The sequence below is a fragment of the Camelus dromedarius genome, chromosome 32, assembly GCF_036321535.1.
Source record: "Camelus dromedarius isolate mCamDro1 chromosome 32, mCamDro1.pat, whole genome shotgun sequence".
Taxonomy (NCBI): Eukaryota; Metazoa; Chordata; class Mammalia; order Artiodactyla; family Camelidae; genus Camelus; species Camelus dromedarius.
This window is the reverse complement of record NC_087467.1, coordinates 16,679,789-16,692,887: the sequence shown is the minus strand read 5'-3', so window position 1 is coordinate 16,692,887 and position 13,099 is coordinate 16,679,789. Positions and strand designations below refer to the sequence as shown.

Below are 13,099 nucleotides of genomic sequence, written 5' to 3'. Positions count from 1 at the left end.
TATGAGATCAGTATCTAAATATCAAGTATATGTAAATTATTAATATATTAATATATATTTATGTAAGTGATGATATCATTTAATTTGGAATAGAAATAAAAGTAATATAATTTATAGTAACAGTGAAAAATTTGAAATGCCTAGAGATAATTTTAACAAAAGTTGGACAAGACCTGTACACTGAGAATTATAAAACATTGCTGATAGAAATTTTTAAAGTTCTGAATAAATGGAGTATTACATTCTTGGATCAGGAAAGAGATCAGTATTTTTAAGATGTCAGTTCTCCCCTGATTGATCTGTTGATTCAGTATCATCCCAATCAAAATGCCAGCAGGCATTTTTGTAGATATTGACCAGCTGATTCTACAATTTGTATGGAAATGAAAGACCCTAGCGCACAGGCAGACTGCAACTTCCAGGCCATATTGGCGCTCTGCCTATTTTTGGAAATAGTTTTATTACAACAGTGCCACGCTGAGCATTTATGAATTGTCTGTGGCTGCTTTTGCACTAAAATGGCAGTCTAGTAGTTGGGACAGAGACCATTTGGTCAGCAAAATTTAAAGTGTTTACTGTCTGGCTCCTTTGGAAAAATTTGTTGACTTCCTTTTCTAGAGTATCCAAAACAGTTTTGGAAAAGATTTAAAAAACCTGAGGGACTTATTTTATCTAATTTCAAGACTTACTATAAAGCTATAGTAATGAAGACAATATGATAATTGATAGAAGTATAGACATAATAAAACAGTGGAGCAAATAGAAGTATAGAAATAGACCCATGAATTTATGATTGATTTTTGACAAAAGTACCAAGATAAATTCAACAGGAGGTGGATAGTCTTTTCAACAAATGGTACTTGAAGAACTGTATATCCAGTTTTAAAATAGTGAATCTCAGACTTCACAACATATACAAAAACCCATTTAAAATGACTCAGTAGGCTTGATACAGAGAGCTAAAACTTCTAGATGAAAATAGGAGAAACTCTTCTGGTGAGGAATTCTCCATTAGGACACACAGAATACAAACCACAGAATTTAAAATTGCTAATTGAACTTAACTGAACAAAATTAAAAATCACATCCAAGGATGCTATTATAAAAATGCAAAGGCAACCTATAGGCTGAGAGAAAATATTATAGTATATTTGACAAATATCTTGATTCCAGAATATATAAAGAATATAACAGTATTATAGTAGTAAATATTCTTGTTTTGGAATATAATAGAAAAAATACGACAATTTAAAAATTGATTTGAACAGATACTTCACCAAAGTAGATGTAAGTAGCAAATAAGCACATGAAAAGATGCTTAATACCAGGTGCATAGTCATTAGAGGAATATAAATTTAAAACCTAAACAGTAGCACTACTCACCAAAAAACAAACCAGCCAACCTGACAATAGCAAGTGTTGATGAGGATGTGGAGCAACTGGAACTCTCATTTTGATGGTGAGAACGCAAAATGTAAATGCTGCTTTGAAAAAGTGCTTGCTGTTTTATAAGTGAAACCCAGCAGTTTCACTCCTAAGTATTTACTCAAGTGAAACCAAAACTTAACTTCACAGAAATACTTACATGTATGTGTTCATAGTGTCGCTATTTGTGATTTTCAAAAACTGGGAACAATGCCAATGTCCCTCAACTGGGGAATGAATAAAAACTGTGGTATATGCATACTACTCGGTAGAAAATGGAATGAACTGATACCCGCAGAAAACATGGGTGGATCTTAGATACATTATGCTAAGTGAAAAAAGCCAGAATCAAAAAGCTACGTGCTGTGTGGTATCTGGAAAAGGTGAAACTATGAGAATAGAAGACACATTAGTGGTTGCCTTGGGGTTGGAGGGGGACATTGACTACAAAAAATGCATGGAGGCATCGTGGCGTGGGGAGTGGGGATGGGGCTGTTCTTTATCTTCATTGAGGTGGCAGCTGTACAAATGTGTACATTTGTCACAACTTGCAAACCTGTATGCTAACAAGGGTGAATTTTACACATTTATGCCTTCATTTTTTCAAATAGGACTTTTTGGGAGGTGGGGAGGTAATGAGGTTTACTTATTTAGTTATTTTAATGGAGATACTGGGGATTGAACCATGACCTTGTACATGCTAAGCATGTACTCTAACCACTGAACTATACCTTCCCCCTTCAAATAGGATTTTAAAGAGTGAGAAACTGACCCATTGATGCATTAAGATATGAAAGAATCATCATGGCATCTTAGTAATCATGCGGTCTTAGATTTGACATTGGATCTAATCTAAGTTTAGAACTATTGAGCTTTAAAGGGCACCCTTGAGGATGAAATGCTTTTGATAGCATTGGCACATTAAATGGTAGTAAAGATGTTTGGCAATTACCTAGGTCCTGACCATTGTTTATATCAGTAAACTGGAGTCAGTGGTCAGTTAGCAGTTCTAATGGTTTTGATAATGCTCATGTTGTAAATGTGTGTAACATCAACTCAGTCATATGCATTTTATATTGTCAGCTACCTTTTGATATCAGTTGGTTTCAATTGTCAAAGCTTTTTAGATAGATATAAAATGTAAAAGAGCTGTACAGGCTATTTGGATTATATACAAACCCAAGTAAACGTAAGACGAATTTCTGAGAGGGAAAAGACAGACTTAGAAGTGTTGTTGAGAACGTGGAGAATGAGTTCACATTCATTACTGGTGAATGCCAAATGGTCCAGTCACTATGGAAAACATAGAAAATATCTTGATAAAAAGTGCATGTTCCCAATTTATGAAGATATTGCATTCCAGATTCTCCATATTTTCATGGCCTAGTCATTAATTTATTATTCAATTTACTGTGATCGAAATTTTATCTTCATGACGCTAAGGAATGTTCTTGTGAAAGTCATTAGAGAGCTCCTAATTACTACACTGCTGGCCTTTTAAAATCAGCTTAAATGCCACTTGATTTCATGTTGGTCTTTACCATTAGCCATTTTCTTCCTGAAGGTTTGTTTCTATTCTTACTGTATTATTCTACTTCTCATTAAAAATGTATTAAATACTTAAGAGGAGTTATGTCTCTTACCCACCTTTAACACATCAACATTTTTCTATATTTGTTTCATGTTTCTTTTAAGAAAAAAAAGTGCCACAGATACAGTTGAAACTCTTCCCCAACCCATTTCACTATCTTGAAGTTAATGATTGTCTTTTCTAACCATGTTTTTATGTTTATGAAAGTACTCCTGACTCTTAATTGCCGCTTTCTGGTTTCCTTGCCTGTCTGTCCCTTATCCGTAGGTTCCTGCAACACTGTATTAATCCTTCACACCCCTCCCAATCTGTACCTTGGGTGAGTTTTATCATCTCCAAAAGGTGTGGTTACACTGTGAGAATATTTTTGTTTAATTTTTCTCTGGTTTCTGCCGCTTTCTGAGTTTTAGACTTACTGTCAGTCCCCCACTAGACTTCTCAACATCATGCCCTGCAGGCATCTAAAACTAACATCCGAGGCTGAACTCACTGGTCCAGAAAAACCTGTTTCTCTTTTCTCTACCTCGGTTATGGCATTACTTTCCACTCAGTTCAAACTAGAAGCTTTGGAGTCATCCAGCCCTTAGCATACACACAGTAACTACTTTTATTAAAGTGTTCAATAAATTGTACAGCGTGAATAATTGACTCCTTTTTCTTCCTAGCTTTACCGTCATGGCACCCACACCCTGCAGATCATCTAAACGTGGTTATTCTGCTCGCTGTGTACCTCTCCTCTCCCTCATCTTTGGCCACACAGTGCTCCTGCTTTTGTCCTCTCTCACATGGGCCGTTGCAGGTGTTTTATAATTTGACTAACTGCCACCATTATTTCTTTCTTTCTAGTCTATAATTTATACTTTTATAGCTATTCTAAAACACATATTTTCTGCTACTCACATTTTTAAGAATCTCAACTTTCCAGTGCTCCCTGGATAAACCTACAAGTTACTGCTCAGCAGATAATCCTCTTTGTGTGTCAGTTCTCCTCTCACTGTAGCCACCTGCTCACCATTCTCAAAACACCCCCTTGTACTCCTGCCTCAGACTTTTCTGTTCCACAAATACACCATGCTTCTCCAAGCATACGAGCCATTCTTCACCCCTCATTCTTCCTAAGATATCCTATTTCTTCTTCCCTAAATCTCCAGCCCTTTAAGACCTCGCTCAGATGCCACTGTCTGCACAATTTTCCTTTACAAACACTCGAGGCAGGGCCGACAACTTCCTTTGTGTTCTCATGCTGTTCTGTACTGACCTCTCCTCTAGCATTTTTTTCACTCTGCATTTTTCACATTTTACAATACTATATTTTTTCCCTGCACTTACCTGTGACCTTTTTATAGAAAAGGAACCATTTCTTGCCATTCCTAGCTCCCTTTATAGTGTCTAGTAAATGTATGTTGTTAATAAATGTGTATCTGGAAGTTATTAACTTGAAACTTGAAAGAGACTTTTTTATATAAATATTTTAAATGATGTTATGTTTCCAAGACAACCCATAAAAAATCTGTTTAACTCATATTGCACCTGAAGTTCACTTTAACATGTAAATCACATCGTACACCTATAGCATGTTTCTAAAGGAGATGGCAGCAGTGAGGGCTCCTGTGTGTTGGTACTGGGGTGGTTGGACCTGGACTGAAAATGATGGTCTCTCTTGGAGCTGTTGGAAAGGGTAAGTGGGTGGATGCGAGGAGTTGGACTGAAGACTCTGGATTAAGAAAAAGAGGCTGGAGGACAGGTTAAGAGTAGTAATGGAGAACTGGTAGGGTGAGGAGGAAAAAAGATGTGACTTTTGAAATAAGAGGAGTTAAGTTAGGAGTGATGTCTTGTGGGGAGAAAAGATGTAAGCGAGGATCCTGAGTGAAGAAAAAGGTGAAAATGAGGAACTAAAGGAAGCTGGAAATGGAAATGAGGGTGGGTGAATAGTTATAGTAACCTCGGTTATGAATTGATGTATTTCAGTTCGTCTGTTAGCAGATTTAAAGCAGCCCAGTTACTGGCTTTCATAATTTTTTCTCTGTCATACAACTGCTGTCCTTTCAAAGTCTATGTAAATATTAGTAGTTTTCTTAATATTTAGACTTTGAATATAGATAGTATTGAAAGTTCTTTATAATTTTAAAATGTTTTTGCAACTTAACGTATTTCGTAGATATATATTGATTATTGATTAAATTTCACCCATCAGCCTTGAGTACTGAGTCAAAATTTGCCAACCTGATGAGCAAAAAGGATACCTTTTAAAATTTGCATTTAGTAGAAGACTAGGATGGTTGGACATATCTTCATATGCTAATTGGTCTTTCATAAGTCATTTGTGAATTGCCTCTTCATAGGCTTTCCTGTTTTTCTAAGGGGCTACATGTATAGGGGTTGCCTGCATTAAGAATGTCAGCCAGTTTTCGTGTGCGTTTATGTGTTGAGAGAGCAAGTAAGAGCGTGAGCAAGTATGAAGTTGTTTCTCCTATTTTGATGTCTTTAGCTTCACTTAAGAGTTTCTGTCCCCACGCCTGCTCTTCCCCCCAAGAAGTTAATCATATTAGTCGTTTCCTTTAAGGTTTCTTTTACATTATGCTTTAAAAGACTTTCCAACTACTAGATTGTGAAATGACTTACCTTCAGTTTATTCTAACACTTTTACAAACAATTGCCTTTTATATATTTAGCTTATCATTCTCTCATAGTGTGCTCAGTAGATACTTAAATTTCCAGTTCCGGTATGTTCTGATGCTGTGCTTGTCACGTCTTCAGAATATGCCCATTTAAGACAGCAATCTGAAAACCTTCCAACTCTGAGATTAAGACTGTGTTTCTCTTTTAATATTTATAGCTACATTTTAAATTAATATTATGTAGTAGAGTTTGTAAGACTGTTTAGTCTTTCAAAATTGATGAGTCAGTCATTGCTTACCTACTTCCTTTTGAATGCTATAAAAGAAGGGAAAAACCATAAAATAAGAATAATCTTTACTTCAGTTAAAAAAACAAAGCAAGTGAATGAATGAAATCACCATTAGTTTTTCTGCAGGAAGTGAATAGAATAATGCAGAGTTTGTAATATTAGTAATCGTACTATATGCAAGTCATGTTGGTAGCTGTACAGTGTGTAAGAGATGAGTAACTCTTGATTTTGAAGAAATGTATTTATTGCCAGTAATTTGGGGATAGGGTGGAAATTAGGCCAGTAAGCAAAAACAAAATGCAAAATGGAATAAGGTGAGAGTCTCATACAAAAATCTCTCCAAAGGTACATTAGACATTTTAACAAAAAAGATATGTTACCGATTATGGAGAAAACCTAAGTGGTAAAGTTAACATTTGTAGTGACTGTCAGTGAGTGGGTAAGTTTTAGCAGGTAGAGATAGGAGGACAGTATCATGGACAGTGGGGAGTGCTAAGGAAACCACAGACGTGGGAAAGAACAGGGCTTATCTGTTGGGGAAAGGTTTTTTTCTTGTGTGCATAAGTGAGGAAATAGTAGGAGATGAAGGAAAGATAGATGGAGTCAAATTTGGTAAGCTTTGGGGGTGTGTCTATCAAGAGGGAAGAGAAAAGAAAGAGAGCTGTCTTGTCTTGTGTAGTAGACACTAGCCACATACAGCTGTCAAGCACTTGAAATGTGCTTGGTCCAAATTGAGATGTACTGTTAGTTTAAAATAGACACCAGATTTCTAAGACTTAGTGCAAAAAAGATTATGAAACATTCTCATAAAATTTTTTCATATTGATGACATTGAAATAATTATATTTTAGATGTAATGAGTTAAATAAAATATATTATTAAAATTAGTTTTACCTGTTTCCTTTTACTTTTTAAATGTATTTACTAGAAAACTTAAAATGACATGTATGGCTCAGATTATATTTCTGTTACACAGTGCTGGTACAGATAGAAGAAAAATAGTCAGAATTTGCTAGTACCAACTGTTGCCAGAGATTGTCTGGACGTTGTAATAAACTTAATTCTCATACAAAACCTTATGAAGTAAGGTTCTCCTTTTTCAAGTAACTGAGGTGCAGAGAGGTTCAGCAGAAAACCGGAAATCACTCCACTAGGAAGCAAGCCAGGATGCACACTTTGGCCCCTCTGAGCCCTCGGTGTTCCCAGTCCACTGTGGCATGTTATCATTGAGCCATTAAAGGTGATTGAGCTGGGGGTGAAGTGATTGGAATGATAGCAGAATTGTAATAAAAATAAATGAGGGGAAGAGACTTCATTTTCAGCTGCCTGTGTTTTTTGTTTATTTTGTTATTGTTACTTTTTTACAGGACAAAAATGCCTTGTTTAAAGTCAGCTTTTGAATTCATCTTTTTGAAGTGTCCATTATGTTAACTGCTTCTACAAATTTACCTTGTCATCTTTGTAGATTTTGATAATGGGCTGCATTAAAAGTAAAGAGAACAAAAGTCCAGCCATTAAATACAGACCAGAAAACACTCCAGAACCGGTCAGTACAAGTGTCAGCCACTATGGAGCAGAGCACACTGCAGCGGCACCGTCTGCCTCCACAAAGAGCACGTCTGTTAACTTCAGCAGCCTTTCCATGACACCGTTTGGAGGGTCCTCAGGGGTCACACCTTTTGGGGGAGCGTCTTCCTCATTTTCGGTGGTGCCAAGTTCATATCCTACTGGTTTAACAGGTGAGACATAGATGAACAGTCCTGCTGTCGGTTTGAGAATGTGACCTTGGGCAATACATACATAAAGTTTACCTGCTGTGAGAAAAATAACTTAGTGGAGGACTGTTGAAATGAGTTTATGTGAAAATTAAGTCTCCATCATAAAAATTAGTCATCGTATTTTATTATTCTGAGAAATTTGGTGGTAATTTGATGGTGATTATGTACTGAGTTATACTGTTAATTATTTCACTAATTCCTTTTTCAAATAATTATTGAGTGCTAACCATGTGGCAGGCCCTGGGAATATAAAGACTAAAAGCATGTTCCCTCCCTCAATGTTAGAGCTTCTCAGATGAAAAGTGCTAGGCACTATTGCAGTATCACAGTAGTTCCTGGGGCAATGTTAAGTCAGTGGCAATTTAGTGAGGATAATATAGTTTTTCTGTTTGATGCTATGGATTGAAAAAAGAAAAATCCCCAGGCTCAGAGTTTAGATGATTTTTTTCCTCAGGGTCACAGATAGTAAGCAGGAGAGTGCAGATTTAATGTCCTCTTCTAGAATTTCGTTTATTACATTACAATATCTGTTAGAGAGCAGCAAGCAGTGATGGCCGACAACCTTTCAGGGAGCCAGAAATGCTCTAAAAAAAAGTAGTCAGAAACTTTAAAAAGAGAGAGTTCTTTTGTGAAGTGTTCCCAGTCAGGTGCTTTTCCCTTGAGTGAGAAAACACAACTGGCTCTGAAAGGTAGGGTGAGCTCCCAGAGTCCTTGATGTCACCAAGGACTCGAGTTTCTTGGTCTCTCTCTCTCTTGCAGCCCTTGGAGTGTCCACTTTACCCTTAGGCTTGGAGAAACAGCTGCCAGCATCAAATAGGGCAACATGTGGGGACAAAAGAAGACTCTTGTCTATAAACATGGACTATAAATTTGTCCCTTCATTCTGCTCACCTGCAGACCAAAAATAGTGATCAGAATGCCATACACTAACTCTGTTAGACTGTTCATTTGAAGAGTTACAGGCATCAGAGTTAATTAGAACCTTAATCCCAGCCCCCTAACTCTAAATACCTCAGTAATGGTGGCCATGGTGGTACTTCTCAGTCATCAGTAAAAGTTTAAATTATTTTCAGGATTATATGTTCAGGAAAGATAGTAATCCAGAATGATTAAATGTTGAAAAGACATACTTTAGTTACTTAAAGCAGTTTATTTATGTGAAATAGTCCATTCATGGGTATTCATTTATTAATACCCAGGCAGTGTCTGTGTGCCAGGCAGAGAGAAGTTGTAAGCAAGAGAAACAAGACTTCTGCCTTAATGGAGTTTACATTATAATGAGGGTTGGACAGTAATTATAGAAGCAGCTAAACAGGATGATGGTTCATACATGCTGTGAGGGAACTAACCAGAATGACTGGTGAAGGCCGTCTAGAGGGTCAGGGACAGTCATCTTCAGACAAAATCGTTGAGCTGAGGTTTGATCGATGAGAATGACTTAAATATGTGCAGACCTGGGAAAAGAGCTTTCTGAGGAGAGAGATTAACAAATGCAGTTTAGGGGACGCAGATGGACTCGGCAGGTTTGAGGACTAGTGTGGGCAGAGGGTAGAATTATATGATGTAGATTGAAGAGTCAGGATTTCTCAGAACCTCAGACTGTAGTCAGAAGTTTGGGTTTTATTCAAAGCCAGAAGGAAGCTATTGAAGAGACTTTAGTAAAGGATTTGCAGGATTGAATTCCCTTTTTTAACCCCTCTAAATCTCCCCCCCAAAAAACCCCCTCCCCTGGCAGCTTGGTGGAGGAAGGGTGTAAGGAAGCTACAGGTATAGACGTGAGGCGGGTTGCTGTTCTCAGCTGGCCCCAGCAGTCCCAGTGGGAGGTGCCAGGGGCTTGGGTTAGGGTGAAAGCAGTGGGAAAAGAGAAGGAAGTAGGTGAAGTACCTTAGAAGTGGAATTGGCAGTGCTGGCAGTGGACTTGGCCTGAGGAACCCGACTGGCTGGGCGTGTCACCTGCTGAGGTGTGGAAGACTCTGTTAATTCAGTTTAGAGGAGGAACATCAAACGCCTTTGTTTTGTACCTAATAAGTTTTTTCTTTTTTCCAATCTCATTTCCCTCCTTTAATTATATAGATTGAAATAAGACATACTGCTCATGTTTGGCAAAATGTAATACCCCAAATTATAAACATCTATGATAATAAAACTGATTATTTTAAAGCTTGAGATATTAAACAAACAATTTTCCAGAGCTGTAATAATTTAGCTACTTTGACTGCTTAAAGTGCAGTACCTAATAAGTTTTAAATGCTTGTTAGACATTCAAGATGTCCAATAGGTAGTTAACATATGACTGGGCCTTAGGGGAGAAGCCAGATAAGTGAGGTTCTGTTCTTTTGCTTGCAGATAATAGTTTGGCTGTTTAAGTTGCTAATCTCTTTAAGCATGTATACACAGTGCCTTTATGTGACACAGTTATTTTTGGAATTTACAATTTCATATAGCATACCATTTAATTTCTAGGGAAAATATTCTGTTTTTATCTTTAAGTGTTAAATATAATAAATAACCTTAATAAAATCCTAGTTAGTACTGTTAATGATTAGTCTTAAGGATAGAAATGTTCACCCACTGTTTTTAAGAAATTGAGATGATCAGTGTCAGTAGTTTATAGTACTCGTTAATGCTTTTTCTGCCAAAGAATTGATCTGAACTTTGTCTTTTCAAGCTAGAGATGTTGCAACTATGAATCAAGATTAAATTTGTTTCTTTGGGTCTTCAGGATTTTAGAATTTGTAGAGTACAGGAATCTCATGGAAGGCCTTAAGACAGCACCTTAATAACTTGAAAACGTCAGCTGTCTGTATCTCCAACTTTTAAAAATAGATTCCGAAGACTAGGGAAAGAATTATGCGTAAGCTTTTTTGTTGTTGTTGGCAGTGTTTTTAAATTTCTCTTTTAATTTGTCTATATAATTTACCTTGGTCTTTTTTTCATCCAATAGGTGGTGTTACTATATTTGTGGCCTTATATGATTATGAAGCCAGAACTACAGAAGATCTTTCATTTAAGAAGGGTGAAAGATTTCAAATAATTAACAATACGTAAGTGTTACGAATATTTTACGAGGGAGACTGACTGCAACCTTACTTTACGCTGAAACCGCTGAGCTGGCTGGTGATTCAGAGATGAGAATGGTGGGGCGTGAGTCTCTGCGCGCTGCGTAGGACGGTACAGATGGTTTCTTTAGACATGTGGCATAATAGTACTGCTCTAGTCTGATGTGGTTATTCCTACAAATTGTGTTGCTGTGATTCTGCCAGAAACAGTAGAGATTTAAGAATGGGAATTGAGGGAATATATACAAGTACATTACTTTAGAAAAAAAACATAGAATTCTGTGTTCCTATTTATTTTAGTACCAGATGGTTTAAAGATTTTATCCTTTTCTCTTAGAGAAACAAGAGGAAAAGGCTAAGGAACCCCTCTACTCCCAAACTGGCCACATTAAGTTGCTCTTTCCTTATGTGACTCTTACTTTTTGTCATTCAGTGGCCCACCATAGAAAAATTCAGTGCTTGTTTTAGAAAATAGAGCCCATAATTTCATTAGCAGGCATAGCAACCACTTTGTAACTTCTCAAAATAGATATATCTGATCTCTTTGCTTCCAATCATTCTTCCTTCCATCCTTTTTCCCATTCGCCACCAGTTATTGTTTCAGAACATGAAATATGATTGTCTCTCTGCTTCAGAATCCTTCAAAATAGCTCCCAGCTGCCATCAAGATAAAACAAGAGTAGGCAGCCCTCTGGGAGCCTCTTCCCCATTCTCACCCCGCGGCCCAGTCAGACTGAATTCCTCGTGACTTTTCTGAATACATTGGGGTTTCTCACCCTCTCTGTGCCTGCACAGTTTTTTTCTGGAATGTGACTTCTTATTTCTCCGTTTTTATCCCATTATCTGGCCAGCTCTGTTCATCCTTCAACATGTATATCCCTATGTCCTTTCTCAAGGAAGCCTTTCTTGCTAGTCTTTCTTTCCTGCCAGGCTCCGTCCCTGCCTCTTGCTGGGTTAGGTGTCTCTCCTGCATGTTCACAGGGCAGCCTGTGCAAACCTCATTTATAGCTGCCATCACAGTTTTGAATTACAGTTTATCACTTGCCTATCATTCTTTTAGACCAGTGGTTCTCACCCTGGGGCAGAATCACCCAGGGGACATTTGGCCATGTCTGGAGACGTTTCTGGTGTTACAGTCGGGGTGGTGCAACTGTCATCTAGTGGACTGAGGCCAGGGATGTTGCTCAACATCCTGCAGTGCTCAGGTCAGCCCCCCACAGCGAAGAGTTACCCCACCCAGAGTGCCCATAGTGCTGAGGGTGAGAAATCCTGCTCTAGGCTGAGTTGCCTGAGGGTAAGGATTTTTTTTACCTGTTTGTAGCACACCCTGTCTGTTGTAAAGTCTGTCAGTTAAAAGATATTCAGTAAATATTTAAATGAATCAGTGAATGGTTAGCAGGCTCAAAGTTTCTAGTTTGTATATCTGAAAGTACTTAATATATACTAGGAAGCTACAAGCCAAGTGTATGAGTTTGTAAACATTTGAATTACCAAAAGGATTTTCCATTTCATTTTTTAGAGAGCAAATTCACCTTAAGCGTTTATAAAACTTTAATGTAGACAAAATATTTTCAATACTTACCTCTGGTGAAGCAAAACATGGATTTAATCTTTACTAGCAGAACCATGTATGTATGTCTTCCTCATTACAGGGTGTTAATATCTGCTCCTTTCACGTTAATTTTGGAAAAGTCAGGCTTAAATATTACAAACTACATGTAGTTCTCATGTTCTGAACTGATGTTAGTCTTATATGGATATTCATGGGTAACATTTTTGTAAATATCCTTTATTCCAGAAATTAAATTTATTATGATTATTGCTTGTTGCTAATCTTTTGGCTACAGGAGTTCTAGGGCCATCTGGATTTTTTTCCCCCTAAAATGACTAAAAAGGAACATTGTAATTTTTTGCACTGTTAAAAAGGAAATCATTTAGCAATAAAAAAAATAAACAATTGATAAGTGCTAAAAAAATTATGCTAAGTAAAGGAAGCCAGTCAAAAAGATCACATATTGTGTGATTCCATTTATATAAAATGCCTCCAAAAGAGACCTGTCCATAGAAACAGAAAAGCAGGTTAGTGGTTGGAAATGGTGGGTGAGGAATAGGCTGGGGAGAGACTCTTAGTGGGCACAGGATTTCTGGGGTGATGAAAATGTTCTAAAATTGATAATGGTAGTGGTTGCAGGACTCTAAACATTAAAACCCACTAGATTGTACATCTTCAATGGAGAAATTTTATGGTATGCAAACTATATCTCAGTAAAGCTTTAAAAGAATAAAACATTTAATCAAAACTGAGTAATATGAAAGATTTAATTTTCAAATTGTTTTA

At 37.1% G+C, this 13,099-nt stretch overlaps 1 protein-coding gene across 3 annotated transcripts in view; it reads left to right on the top strand.

Moving 5' to 3' along the window:
- The window catches only part of YES1 (YES proto-oncogene 1, Src family tyrosine kinase), a 57,028-nt gene that overhangs the window by 27,882 nt on the left and 16,047 nt on the right, over positions 1-13,099 (top strand). For all 3 annotated transcript variants that reach the window (XM_031439113.2, XM_031439112.2, XM_031439114.2), the window contains exons 2-3: positions 7,390-7,663; positions 10,647-10,746. In XM_031439113.2, coding sequence (XP_031294973.1) covers positions 7,399-7,663; positions 10,647-10,746 — 365 coding nt within the window. In that variant the 5' untranslated portion in view covers positions 7,390-7,398. The remainder of the gene's footprint in view (positions 1-7,389; positions 7,664-10,646; positions 10,747-13,099) is intronic.